This window comes from Acanthisitta chloris, unplaced genomic scaffold (assembly GCF_000695815.1).
Source record: "Acanthisitta chloris isolate BGI_N310 unplaced genomic scaffold, ASM69581v1 scaffold11037, whole genome shotgun sequence".
Classification (NCBI taxonomy): Eukaryota; Metazoa; Chordata; class Aves; order Passeriformes; family Acanthisittidae; genus Acanthisitta; species Acanthisitta chloris.
This window is the reverse complement of record NW_008684306.1, coordinates 15795-27138: the sequence shown is the minus strand read 5'-3', so window position 1 is coordinate 27138 and position 11344 is coordinate 15795. Positions and strand designations below refer to the sequence as shown.

Here is an 11344-nt window from a genome sequence, read left to right as displayed (position 1 = left end):
CTGTCTACCAATCAGTTTTCCATAATTTAAACACATTTTGTTTGAAAACAGATGTGCCAGATACCTCTCATGGGACGTTTTTAAGTAAACACAACTTTGGATATTGACGAAGGCTTTCTTACTGCCATACTTTCTGCCTGACTCCTGAAGAAGTAGGTGTAATATGAGCACCTCAGATGTGTTGGTGGGAAGCAGTAACATGCATGCTTAAGACCAACCCTTACCCTTTATGGAAATGATGGTCAAGTATGTAAATATACTCTATCCTACAATCTTGCTGTACAAGGGAGAACCCCAACACCCCATGGTCTCACTTCAATAGCATACACAGTGGAGAAAGGTTTAAAAGAAATAATATTTCTTCTGGGGGTAGTCAGCTCTGGCTGCACAAAGTTTTAGCCACCTGCCTTTTTACTGACAAGCACACAGCCACAATAGGGCTGACCTGCAATGAATACTCATTCAATAGGGATTTAAACACTAGACATTATTATTTAGCGATGCCTCAGACTGTGCATTTTATAAAAATCTGCTAGATCCCATGAAGCTCCAGGCAACCTGTTAGTGGCAATGCTAATTTGTAGGGTTGATGAATGAGCTAACAAATTCCAATGTGCAGTTTTTAACCAGGTTTTATCAGTCTTAAGAGTAAACTTTGACATTTGCAACGCAAAAGTAAACAGGCTCTGCAGATTTCTGTGTGATGGCTACACGGTATAAATGCTTCATGTTCTACAAAACCTACAGTTTAATCCTTCATTTAATTTCTTTGGTTTCTCAGAAACAAAAGCTACTTAAGTGAACTGAGCAATGAAAGACAAGCAAACAAAGGTAACTCTTTCTGTCCCTTATAGTTTCTGAGATGCTTGTAGAAACCAGTTTTGGCAGGCTGCATGGAAGAATTCTAAATGAAGGCAGCTAGAACTAGTTTTGGACTATTGCTTTCCAGCAAAAACTGTCTTTGGCACTTATATAATCCAATTCTGTGATGTTACTTTACACATAGTCCTACATAAAGTTGACTGAGGAAATTAAAGATGACTTTTATAAAACAGGCACTTCAAATTAGAACAAAAAAATCTATTCTCCATTAGGTAATACAGAAGCTTTTTTCAGAATGACAAAACCAGCAAACAGTACCAAAATTAAGATGAGTAAGTTAAGTAAATGCAGACTGTTGGGGTAAAAGTTTTACCCAGCTCTACTGGACTTAAATGAAGCACCAGCAAAGTCTGAAGGCTACAACAGAGTGGACAAGGTATTAGAAATACATAGCATGGAAAAATTGTGTATGAGTTTGCTCATGCTCCAATTCTACATTTAGATCTGCCACAGATGTTTTCTTATGTAGGTCTCTTTCTTCCACATAACACATCTTGTAGTAAGATATAATCAATGAGGCTCAAAATACAGCTATACCCTAAGTCTCCTATTTGGTAAACAGTTGACGATAGACATTTCTGGCACAGCATTGTGTCAGGCCAGACTAACTTCCACCCTCAAATGACAGCACTGCTCTTGGGCTTTTCTGACATATTTACTGCAAGGCTCATAGTTTGCATGCACAGATTCAGCTGTGTCAAAGAGGATGATCAAAGAAACCCTAACAGGCTGGGAAAAGGGATATATTGCACACCAACCTTCGGCTAGAACAAAATAATACTAACCAAATCTGCATTCGGTGATCATGCAGAAGACAAGAGTTTTAGCTCAAATGTTTCCACTAACACACTCTAGGAAAAGTATGTTCCTCAATTACCCCTTTTCCTCAGTACAACAAACATTCTCTGGTGAACTGCTTTTATATGCTTAGGTGAAATAGGCTGGAAAATGTATGGCTCAACTGCATTCCCTATGGTTCTGTAAATGATAGTCTACTAACCTCAGTACATCCACACAGTCTGGAAACTCTAGCATGGATTGCACACTGGGAGCAAATGAACATGTGGCTGCAATCCTTAAAGCCCTGCCTGTAACAAAGGTAGAAACAAGCTACAATCTGCTCCATGCTAATTAGGTTTCTCTGGAGTGGACACTTTCTCCACTCAGCATCCCAACCTGAACACCAAGCCATCCATGGCCCTTTTTTAACACAGAGCTTCTAAGCTTCTGGTGTGTCAGGGAGTCTCTGAACAGCACTTTTCCAATCCCTAAGTAGCGAGAATTAGCTTTATTTTTTCAAAACTGCTTCTGAAAACAAACTTGTCAAATTACTTCTGTATTGTATTCTCTTCAGCCTATCAAAACCAACCAGGTAGTAAAATTCTTTTAGAAGGCTGAAGTATCACTTCACAAGCAGTTGTGTGACAAAAACTCCAATAATTCTAATATTCCTACCCTTCTAAAGGGAAGCTGGTTAATGAAGCAATGACTAGTTATACAGCATTGTCCAAAAGACAGCCTTCCAAATTTTAACTATTTTGGTGCCATGCTATTTCACAGAAAAGCTAAATCCAAAAGACTGAGGCAGGCAACATTTTATATTGATCCAAAGAAATGCTTCATCACTAAAGTAGCAGTGCTGAACAAAGCTGACATTTAAAAGGAAATTATTAAACTGATGTCCCCCATAGGACATCCTGAAACCAACAGTAGCTCTCAAAGAAGAAACCTGAAGTCAAGACAAGGAGTAAGAAGGGTATTTCTACCCAACAGCTACTATCTTGTGTTTTCACCTACCCTTGCCCTAAAGTGTTTCTGTTGAACCCTATTTATTTTTTTTTACTTTTTCCAGCTAATTCTCCTCATGCTGTCTCACATGACCTGTCACTCTCCTTCACTCCTAGCTGTATTCACATATCACTCATGAGGTCCTCAGAAAGCAGAATTCCAAACATACCTCACCTGACAGTATTAAGGTCTGATTAGTCAGCACCATGGGAAAGCCTCTCTACTCTGTAGAATAATCCCACTAAGTGAGCTGGCTGAAAAAAAAAACCCAAACCAGAAAAGATAGCCAAAGGAACCCAGGGAAGAAATTCCCTCTTGGGGGTAGGTATTTAAGTGCCTGCACAGCACAAAAGTGAACAGTGCCAGCTGCTTAGCAAAAACAGCTACTCTAGCAAAAACATGGGATAAGGTTGTCATACTTCACTCAACTGTAGCAAGGATATTAGGTCTATTAGCATTACCACATGTAATAAACTGATACATCTAGTGCTGTATCATCCTCTGCTTTCCAGTAGCTCCTCAGGGCAAGCTTACTGCACAGACACTGAGATTTATTAATTAGGCCTACTCAGACTGCTTACACAATGACAAAATCACAGGTTCTCTTTGACCTTCTGACTTGGGCTTTAAAGTAAGATGGTTGTGAGACTTGACCTTCTGACTTGGGCTTTAAAGTAAGATGGTTGCGAGACCCATAACAGCATTGTTCCCTGAGCAACTTCTGCTTACCAATGATGCTCCTCCATCTAGATGCAGAAAATGCTGACCACAGAGGCTACAAAACACAATGCTGCACCTCTCACCAGGGAATGCTACATACAGCACAAATATCCCAATATTATAAAATATTACACATTACGGGTAAGAACAAAAAAAAGAATCCTGCAAGTTTCTGTACCAGAAGGGCAGCTCTTATTAAAAAAAAAAAAAAGCCTCTCTGGAAAGAAACTTCATGTACTTAATGGATTGAACTTCAGAACACAAGCAATTTTAAGAAGCCTGACACTACATTGCTGAGTTCCTCCTGCAAGGATTCTTTTCTATAAACCTTTGGAATTAACTGACCAGGGTAAGTAACAATACAGAGTCCCTGTGGTTGACACAAGATGCTGCCCTTTAAAACTTCAGAGGTGCAAACACAGGAGAGATTTAAGGTTTAAAAAGAGTGCAGCATCAATTTCTGTGGGGAAAAAAATTACTAATTTTGTCTTCATTCTTGTTTTTGCAATTTTGCATACGTATACTGATGATACATGAGTGGAGAGGTAAACTTAACTATAACCTGAGGACTCTCACAAAATCCAGCTCAGGTCCTACAAAGAATGATCTTCTGCACCTGAACCAAGGCTAGCAGTTCCTGGCTGCATCTCAGGTGACTTACTCTACCTAACACCCAAAGAAGGAGAGGCAGCAAACACCTAAAAAGTATTATTAGGTCTTGGCAGCATGTTAATACTGCCAGGCTTAGCACTCATTGCTTCTAAGCAGATTTTTTCTATTTAGAAGCAATCAACAACAACAAAGTAATTTTCCCAGCTGTCCATAAATTAAGATGTGAATACAAAATTAAAAAGCATTTTAATAGATTCAACCTTTCCAAGTATTCTGAGTACCTTATTTACTGTTTTTACATACAAAAGGGCCAAATAAGGCAGAAGGACTACCCAGCTGTGTTTAAAAGTGCCCTGTCACATCTACAACTATCAATAGTCTGAAAAATAAGAGAAGTCAAGACTGCAGGCTGGAATTCTTCTGGTGAAGCTCATGATACAGGCAAAAATCACAACAATATTGATACACTGTCCATAAGGACTGAAGTTCCCAACCTTGCTCACAGTCCATGCCTGAATCAAGTTCAGACCAACTGGGAGTGCTGCAGTCTCTGGGTTGCTCTCTGCACCAACCAGGGCAGTTGTACTTTGCTCAGTCTTAAGATTCCCAGTGAACAAAGTCCAAACAGCAAGCTGAAACCTTCAGATGTTTACTTTCACTTCCTTGCAGAGTAAAAGAGCTTCCCAGTTTAACCAGGAAATAGTCAGCTATTTTTTTTAAATCCAGCTTTTTAAAACCTAAGATCTGCAAAAATGGCTAGTGAGCCTGAAATATATTTGCTGCCGTTGTGTGGCACTTCGCTAGGAACTCCAAGCAGGAAGACCAACAAACATTTTATGGAAATCAGTCTTAATAAAGATAAAATAATCAAGAAAACTGAATCTTTGTAATGCCTCTTTTTTATAGTTGGACATTTCATATGTTCATACTTCGTATTTCAAGATTCCACATCCCTCTAATGAAGCACTTACAGAAAGTTCAGGATGAACAGAAAAGTGAAACTGTCTTCCTCAACAAGGTCAAGTAACCAAGTGCTTGAGTAAGCACTTGGTAAATAAAAAACATCAAGTAACTAAATGCTGTCTCAAAGAGGTTTGCCCTCCCTTTCTTTTTTTATGAGAACTTCATCTACACAAGATTTTTAAATAAACACTAGCAGCTTCCTGGAAATAATGCCCCAAATGTAATAACAATCCATAGTTCCTCTTACCACTTCAGAGTTAAGTCTCTTCCAGAAATAAAGACACACATAGGTCCGCAAAACTGAGCTATATATTCTTACACACCTCACACACACAGTGTGTGATAAATACCTCACCTATGTCACACCCATGAAATTATACCCATCAGATATTTTTTTCACTCCACAGAGAAGTTGCTGAGTTTCAATATTTATGACAAAGTGAGGACAAGGTAAAAGTAGGCAAAGCTATAAACAGCAGTGCTGAGATGTGGGGAACATGTGGCAAACATATGCACAAGACAGCCCAGGAAAAAGCTTGGTGTATGAAAAGGGGAAAAAAAAGTAAATCAGTAATATCCCTTACGTTTGCAAGCTTTATGGTTGCTCTTTTGTGTAGTCCTTCCTCCCAGCCTTCCATTATCACTAAGTAAATGCCCAGCTCATGACTAACTCTGTAACTCTATACAAGTGTACAGAGAGACAAACCTTATGCTCATAGTTGGCTCTCCTCTGCTGAACACACAGAAGCCACTTTAACATACATTTTCAGGAATTTGTTCCCATTGAAGTAGTGTACAGCACATTCTGTGACCACTTTCATCCCATGGAATAAAAGAGTGGTTGTTTTCAAGTTTATCAATTGATACTGAATCAAAATCCATCACCTTGAAAATAAAATGTCAACATATGCATTGATGATCTGTCCAAATCTGTTTGAGCCTAGATAATTTCCTAAGCTTCAGAAATACATTATTCCACTCTTGCTGTCTCACCTGGCTTCAAGTGCAGTCCATGCACTGTCATTCTGAACCACAAGAATTTGAAGGGCTGTCTCATACAGAGAGCATCAGTGGTGTAATTACTCTGAATAGTACTCAAATCTCTCTCCTAGTCAGGAAAAACACAGGCACTTGCCCAATTACATTCCCTGACAAGCAAGGTCCCCAAGACTTGTCATACAGCTGGACTGACTGGACAAGTGAGAGAAGGCATAAAATTGGCCAGCGTTTCTTCTTCTCATTACTTGATCATATGAGTCTCTTCATCAGCATCATAAAACTCCTCATCTTCACTTCCACTCCCTGTAGAACTGTCTTTGTCTCCAGACTAGAAACAAAAATGAAGTCATAGTTAGCACAGAACCCACTAAATCAGTATCAAAATACATAAGCACCAACTATTATACCTCTGTGGAATGTTGCCAGAGAAACTGTAAGAAGAGGCAGGTCAAATCACTGTATTAAAACTGCAAAAGACATTATGTGGATTAAGATTTCTTTATGTCCTTGGTCCTTCAAAATATCTTCAAAAGAGTCCCAGTGGATGGACTTTCTCTGCTCTACCAGTACACTGGAGAACACATGCAGGAAAGAGACTGAGGATGGTTCTGAAGTGATAATATACTCAACTTTCCTAATTTGAGTTTAAGACCCCTGCTCTGTGGTGAGCTCCTACAAACACAGTAGCTCACCACAGCTCAGAACACACAGATAACTTGATTAAGTAAAAGCTTCTCCATCCAGAATGAATACTTCTCCACGTGTAGCATGGACATTTTACTATGCAAGTTGAATTTAAAAGATTCTCCTGCAATACTAACTAAAAACGTTATGGCAAAGGAAAAAACCCTTACCAGGTCATATGTTCAGAAGGTAAAATCCATATTATGGGCATACCTACTCCAGCCAGAGTCCTTTCCACAAAGCAATTTATATGACATACCCAAACTCAAGTCAGCTATTACAGCTAATTGATTTTTATTTGGCCAGTGTAGCATTTTTCCATGCAATTGACACAAATTATTCCAGTTAAAAAGATTCTCCTGCTAGTATTAACTCTGTCTAGTTTGATTATTTAGGATTTTTTCCCCACTATGCTTGCATTCATCCTAAGACTTCTGCCTGCCTAGTGATATGCTAAGAAGGGTGAGAGAAAGGGTGAAAGAGAGAGAAATGGAAATCGTGTTCCTGACTGACAGTACCATGCAAGCAAAATCTGTGGCTTCAGATCTGTCTTCAGAGGAGTTTTGCTACAGCAATGTGCGTTAACTGCAAAGGAATTTCAAACAGTTTGAGCACTAAGACCTGTCAGAAGATATAAAGGGAATCATGTTATGCTTTTTTTCTAGATTTCTAAAATTATTTGAGGAAAGTCAGGCTATCACTGGATGCTGTCCAACTTGAATATCACATCCATGTATGTTAACAGGGACAAAACCTCCATTCTGGGCAATCAGAACTCATGTTATCTTGAAAGTGGTACAAAAGGACAATGGATTCCACAGGGGGAATTCAGGGTATGCCAAATAAATTCTAAATCTTTCTCACAGCAGCTTCATAAGACCTCTCCATGGCCTTGTCAAACAGGGTTAATGTTTAACAGCTTTCCATTTTATCAGCACTTTCTTTGTGAGCTTTAAAATAAATCCCTAATGTGTCACAGACATTCCAGATATAACTTCACTAAAGTTACAGGATTAGTTCAGGCCAATGACTTTTGCATTTGGATTCAGTATTTTAATCCATCTGTGTGAAGTGTTCCTGAAGAACATTTTCTATTTCTTTATTTTTTCCTTCTCTGGGTCCTCTTAAGGTTGGGATTTTAAAGAAGCCTACAGAAGCACAAGCAAGGAAGATTTAAACCTGAGATGACTGGTTGACATAAGTGAACCTGGTTGTGTGAACATTGATAGACAACACTTGTCACCTCAGAGAGCAAATACTGACCTTAGCTGGTTAAAAAAGAAGATAAAAATGTGACTTCCCCTCCACCCCCCACTCTAAGTTGTAACACCTGCACTGTTTGCTAGAATTGCTTTTATTGATAAGCCATCTGCACAATTAAGATGTAATAATGATGTAATTACCAAAATAACAGCCGATGTCAATGTAAATGATAGATTTGTGTAGTCAGCAAGAATGTGGTGCCATAACACATTATCCAGCATGGTTGAAAATGTTTATAAAATATACAGGTAAAAGAAGCTAAAGTATAAAATTAACTGTTGCAGGGCAGCCTCTTTCAAGCTTTCTTGAAGGGTGCTTTTGTCCCTAAACTGTGTTGTCCTGCCAAGAACTATTACAGCTAAAATTGGTAAACAAGGCAACATGCTGAAGCCTTTGAAAGGAAGCAACTGTTCTCACTCTAGCAATATGTGTTACTCTTCCTCCTCATTTCTGTGAAAATACAGATGACTACCTGTGAACCTCAGAGTGCTTGACCAAAACCTAATCAAATCAAATTAAAAGGTGTTAAAAGACTCTATCTCATCTCAGCATAATGGGGCAACCAACATTTTTTGTTATGAGTTTTCCTTCAAGTCTTCTGACCAATTATTCTATTTTTAGTAATCCATTGACTTAAAATTTTGGGACCAGGAGTTAAACATTAAAACCTTACCTTACCCAAATTCAAACACACTTTCAGCTCACTAGCTACTTCTTTCCAACCATTCACTTCACTCACAGTAGAGCAGCCACATTAAAACCTCCACATGACTGGAAGATGCAGACATGTCAAGAGATGTACAGGAGTTTAGCAAAATAAATTATAAAGTGATATGAAAAACATTCCAAGAAACCTCACTGAAAAACATCCTGCTGCCACACTGATTTATGCTTATGCCTGGGAGTTTTGTAATTCCAACATTTTCAATGAACCTCATTTCCCAGAGTCAACATGGGACAAATCTCAGAGGTTAGTCTAGCTTTAACCCATTTAAAACCTCTCTGGGACAGAGCTAACAACTGGCATTGCAGAACAGCTTGGGCAGGTCAGAAGTACAGTGTGCTGCCTTTGAGAACAGCCCTTCACAAACAGGCTTCTGGTCTTGTTAACATCTAAGGCTTCTCAAGCTTCAGTGGCCAGCTTTGGATGAAGCACTCTAAGATAGATTGCTGCAGCAATTTGAGAGGCACAGACATCACTTTATCCCAAAGGGAAATACTGTAAGCTTTTGGCCTCAAAGGGATGACTTAACCCAGCTATGTTTCAGCCTGCATTTCCAGACAACAATTCAGATGTGATGGTAAGGTTACTGAACTATCTTTTCTATCTCCTTGGGGCCTATCCTCCACTGGCCAGGAATCACTATCCTAATCTATTTAGAGTGGCACATTCAAGCTGACAGCTGAAATAAACAGAACAGAAAAGTACTAGGAAAAAAATTAATATACCTGTGAGCCATCTAGGGCTTGCAAAGACATGGCTTCATCACCCAGCCTCCAGTATGAGCATACCTGCAGGTCCGAAATAGTTTCTAGCAAAGGGCTGTTTAAGGTCTCTGGCAATAATAAGCTTAAGAACCCAGACAACAGACCAGTTGCTCCAAACACAATGTAAGGCAGAGACCACTGCACAGATTTCTGGAAAAAATAACAGAGTTAGGTTGAGATTGGTTCCCTGTAGTTCATACTGTGTATTAACACACTTAGCCTTTACAACCATTCCCTCTGGCAAGTGCTTGTGTTCCTATTTAGTATGAAAGTTACCAATTCTACTGTTTTGGTGTTGGGTTTTTTTTTAATGAATATTGTCAATTGCATCTTATCAATACTATTAGATCCACAGAGATTTTGGGATAAGCTTTTAAAGAAATGCCTGCTGTATTTATACTCAATTCTTGTCCATAACATATGTGCTTTTCAACAAATGCAACATCCCTTTGTGGTAGGGAATAGGTATCACAGAAACACAGACACGCTACTCAGAGATCTCTTGAGGTCGCCTAGGCCAAACACCAACTCTAAGCATGACTATAGCCACCACTAGATCAGGTCACAGAATCACAGAAACAGCTAAGCTAGAAGGCACTACAGTGGATCATCTGGTCCAACCTCCCTGTTCAAGCAGGGCCACCCTAGAGCACATGGCTCACAATTGCATCCAGACACTTCTTGAAATGCTCAGGTGCTGAGAAATTACCATCTCCTTGTCCCTCACATGTGACCCATATAATTTTTTTTTCCACAACTCTCTACTTGCTATGGACTGGGAAATATGTTTGTGATATGTGGAAAGAGCCTGCAACCCCAGAATCACAGAATGGATCAGTTTGGAAGGGAGCACAATGAGTCATGTGGTCCAACCTCTCTGCTCAAGTAGGGTCAACCTAGAACACATGGCACAGGATTGCATCCAGATGGTTCTTGAATATCTCCAGTGAGGGAGACACCAGAACCTCTCTGGGCAGTTTGTTCCAGTGTACAGTCACATGCACAGTAAAGAAGTTCTTCCTCATATTCAGTTGGAAATTCCTGTGCATGAGTTTTTGCCCACTGCCTCGTTTTATTGGTTTGCACCACTGAGAAGAGCCTGGCTTCATCTTGTCACTCGCCCTTTAGAGACTTCAATACATTAATGATGTCTCCTCTCAGTCTTCTCTTCAAGACTGAACAGGAGTAACTCCCTCAGCCTTTCCTCGTAAGTGACGTGCTCCACTCCCTTAATCATCTTCACTGTCCTCTGCTGGATCTGCTCCAGGAGCTCCATGTGCCTCTTGTACTGAGGAGCCCAGAACTGGACTCCAGTACTCCAGATGTAGCCTCATGAGGGCTGAGTAGAGAGGCAGGATCACCTGCCTTGACCTGCTGGCAATACTCTTCTTAATGCATTCCAGGATTCCATTTGCCTTCTTAGCCACAAGGGCAGACTGATGGCTCATGGACAGCCTGTTGTCCATCAGGACCCCCAGGTCCTTCTCTCAGAGCTGCTCTCCAGCAGGTCAGTGCCAACCTGTATCGGTGCTCGGGCTTATTCCTTCAGGATCCCCTGCTTTGACCTGCTGGCAATACTCTTCTTAATGCATTCCAGGATTCCATTTGCCTTCTTAGCCACAAGGGCAGACTGATGGCTCATGGACAGCCTGTTGTCCATCAGGACCCCCAGGTCCTTCTCTCAGAGCTGCTCTCCAGCAGGTCAGTGCCAACCTGTATCGGTGCTCGGGCTTATTCCTTCCCAGGTGCAGGACCTGCACTTGCCCTTGTTGAATTTCAGGTGGTTCTTCTCTGCCCATATCTCCAACCTGTCAAGGTCAATCATAGCTTTGTTGTAATCAAGTACTGAAACAACTCCAAGGACTGAGATTCCCTCTCCAAGTAGACTGTTCCAGGGCTGCATTAAGCATCTCAAAAAGATTTTCCAAATTCCCTATCTAACCTC

The 11344-nt window shown here is 40.2% G+C and overlaps 1 protein-coding gene across 1 annotated transcript in view; it reads right to left on the bottom strand.

The window, feature by feature from the left end:
- Window positions 1-6202: 6202 nt before the first annotated feature.
- SLC22A15 (solute carrier family 22, member 15) overlaps window positions 6203-11344 on the bottom strand; it is a gene marked incomplete at its 5' end in the record, with an annotated part of 20832 nt that continues 15690 nt past the window's right edge. Inside the window, 2 exons of the mRNA XM_009079289.1 lie at window positions 6203-6292; window positions 9361-9549. Coding sequence (XP_009077537.1) covers window positions 6206-6292; window positions 9361-9549 — 276 coding nt within the window. The remainder of the gene's footprint in view (window positions 6293-9360; window positions 9550-11344) is intronic.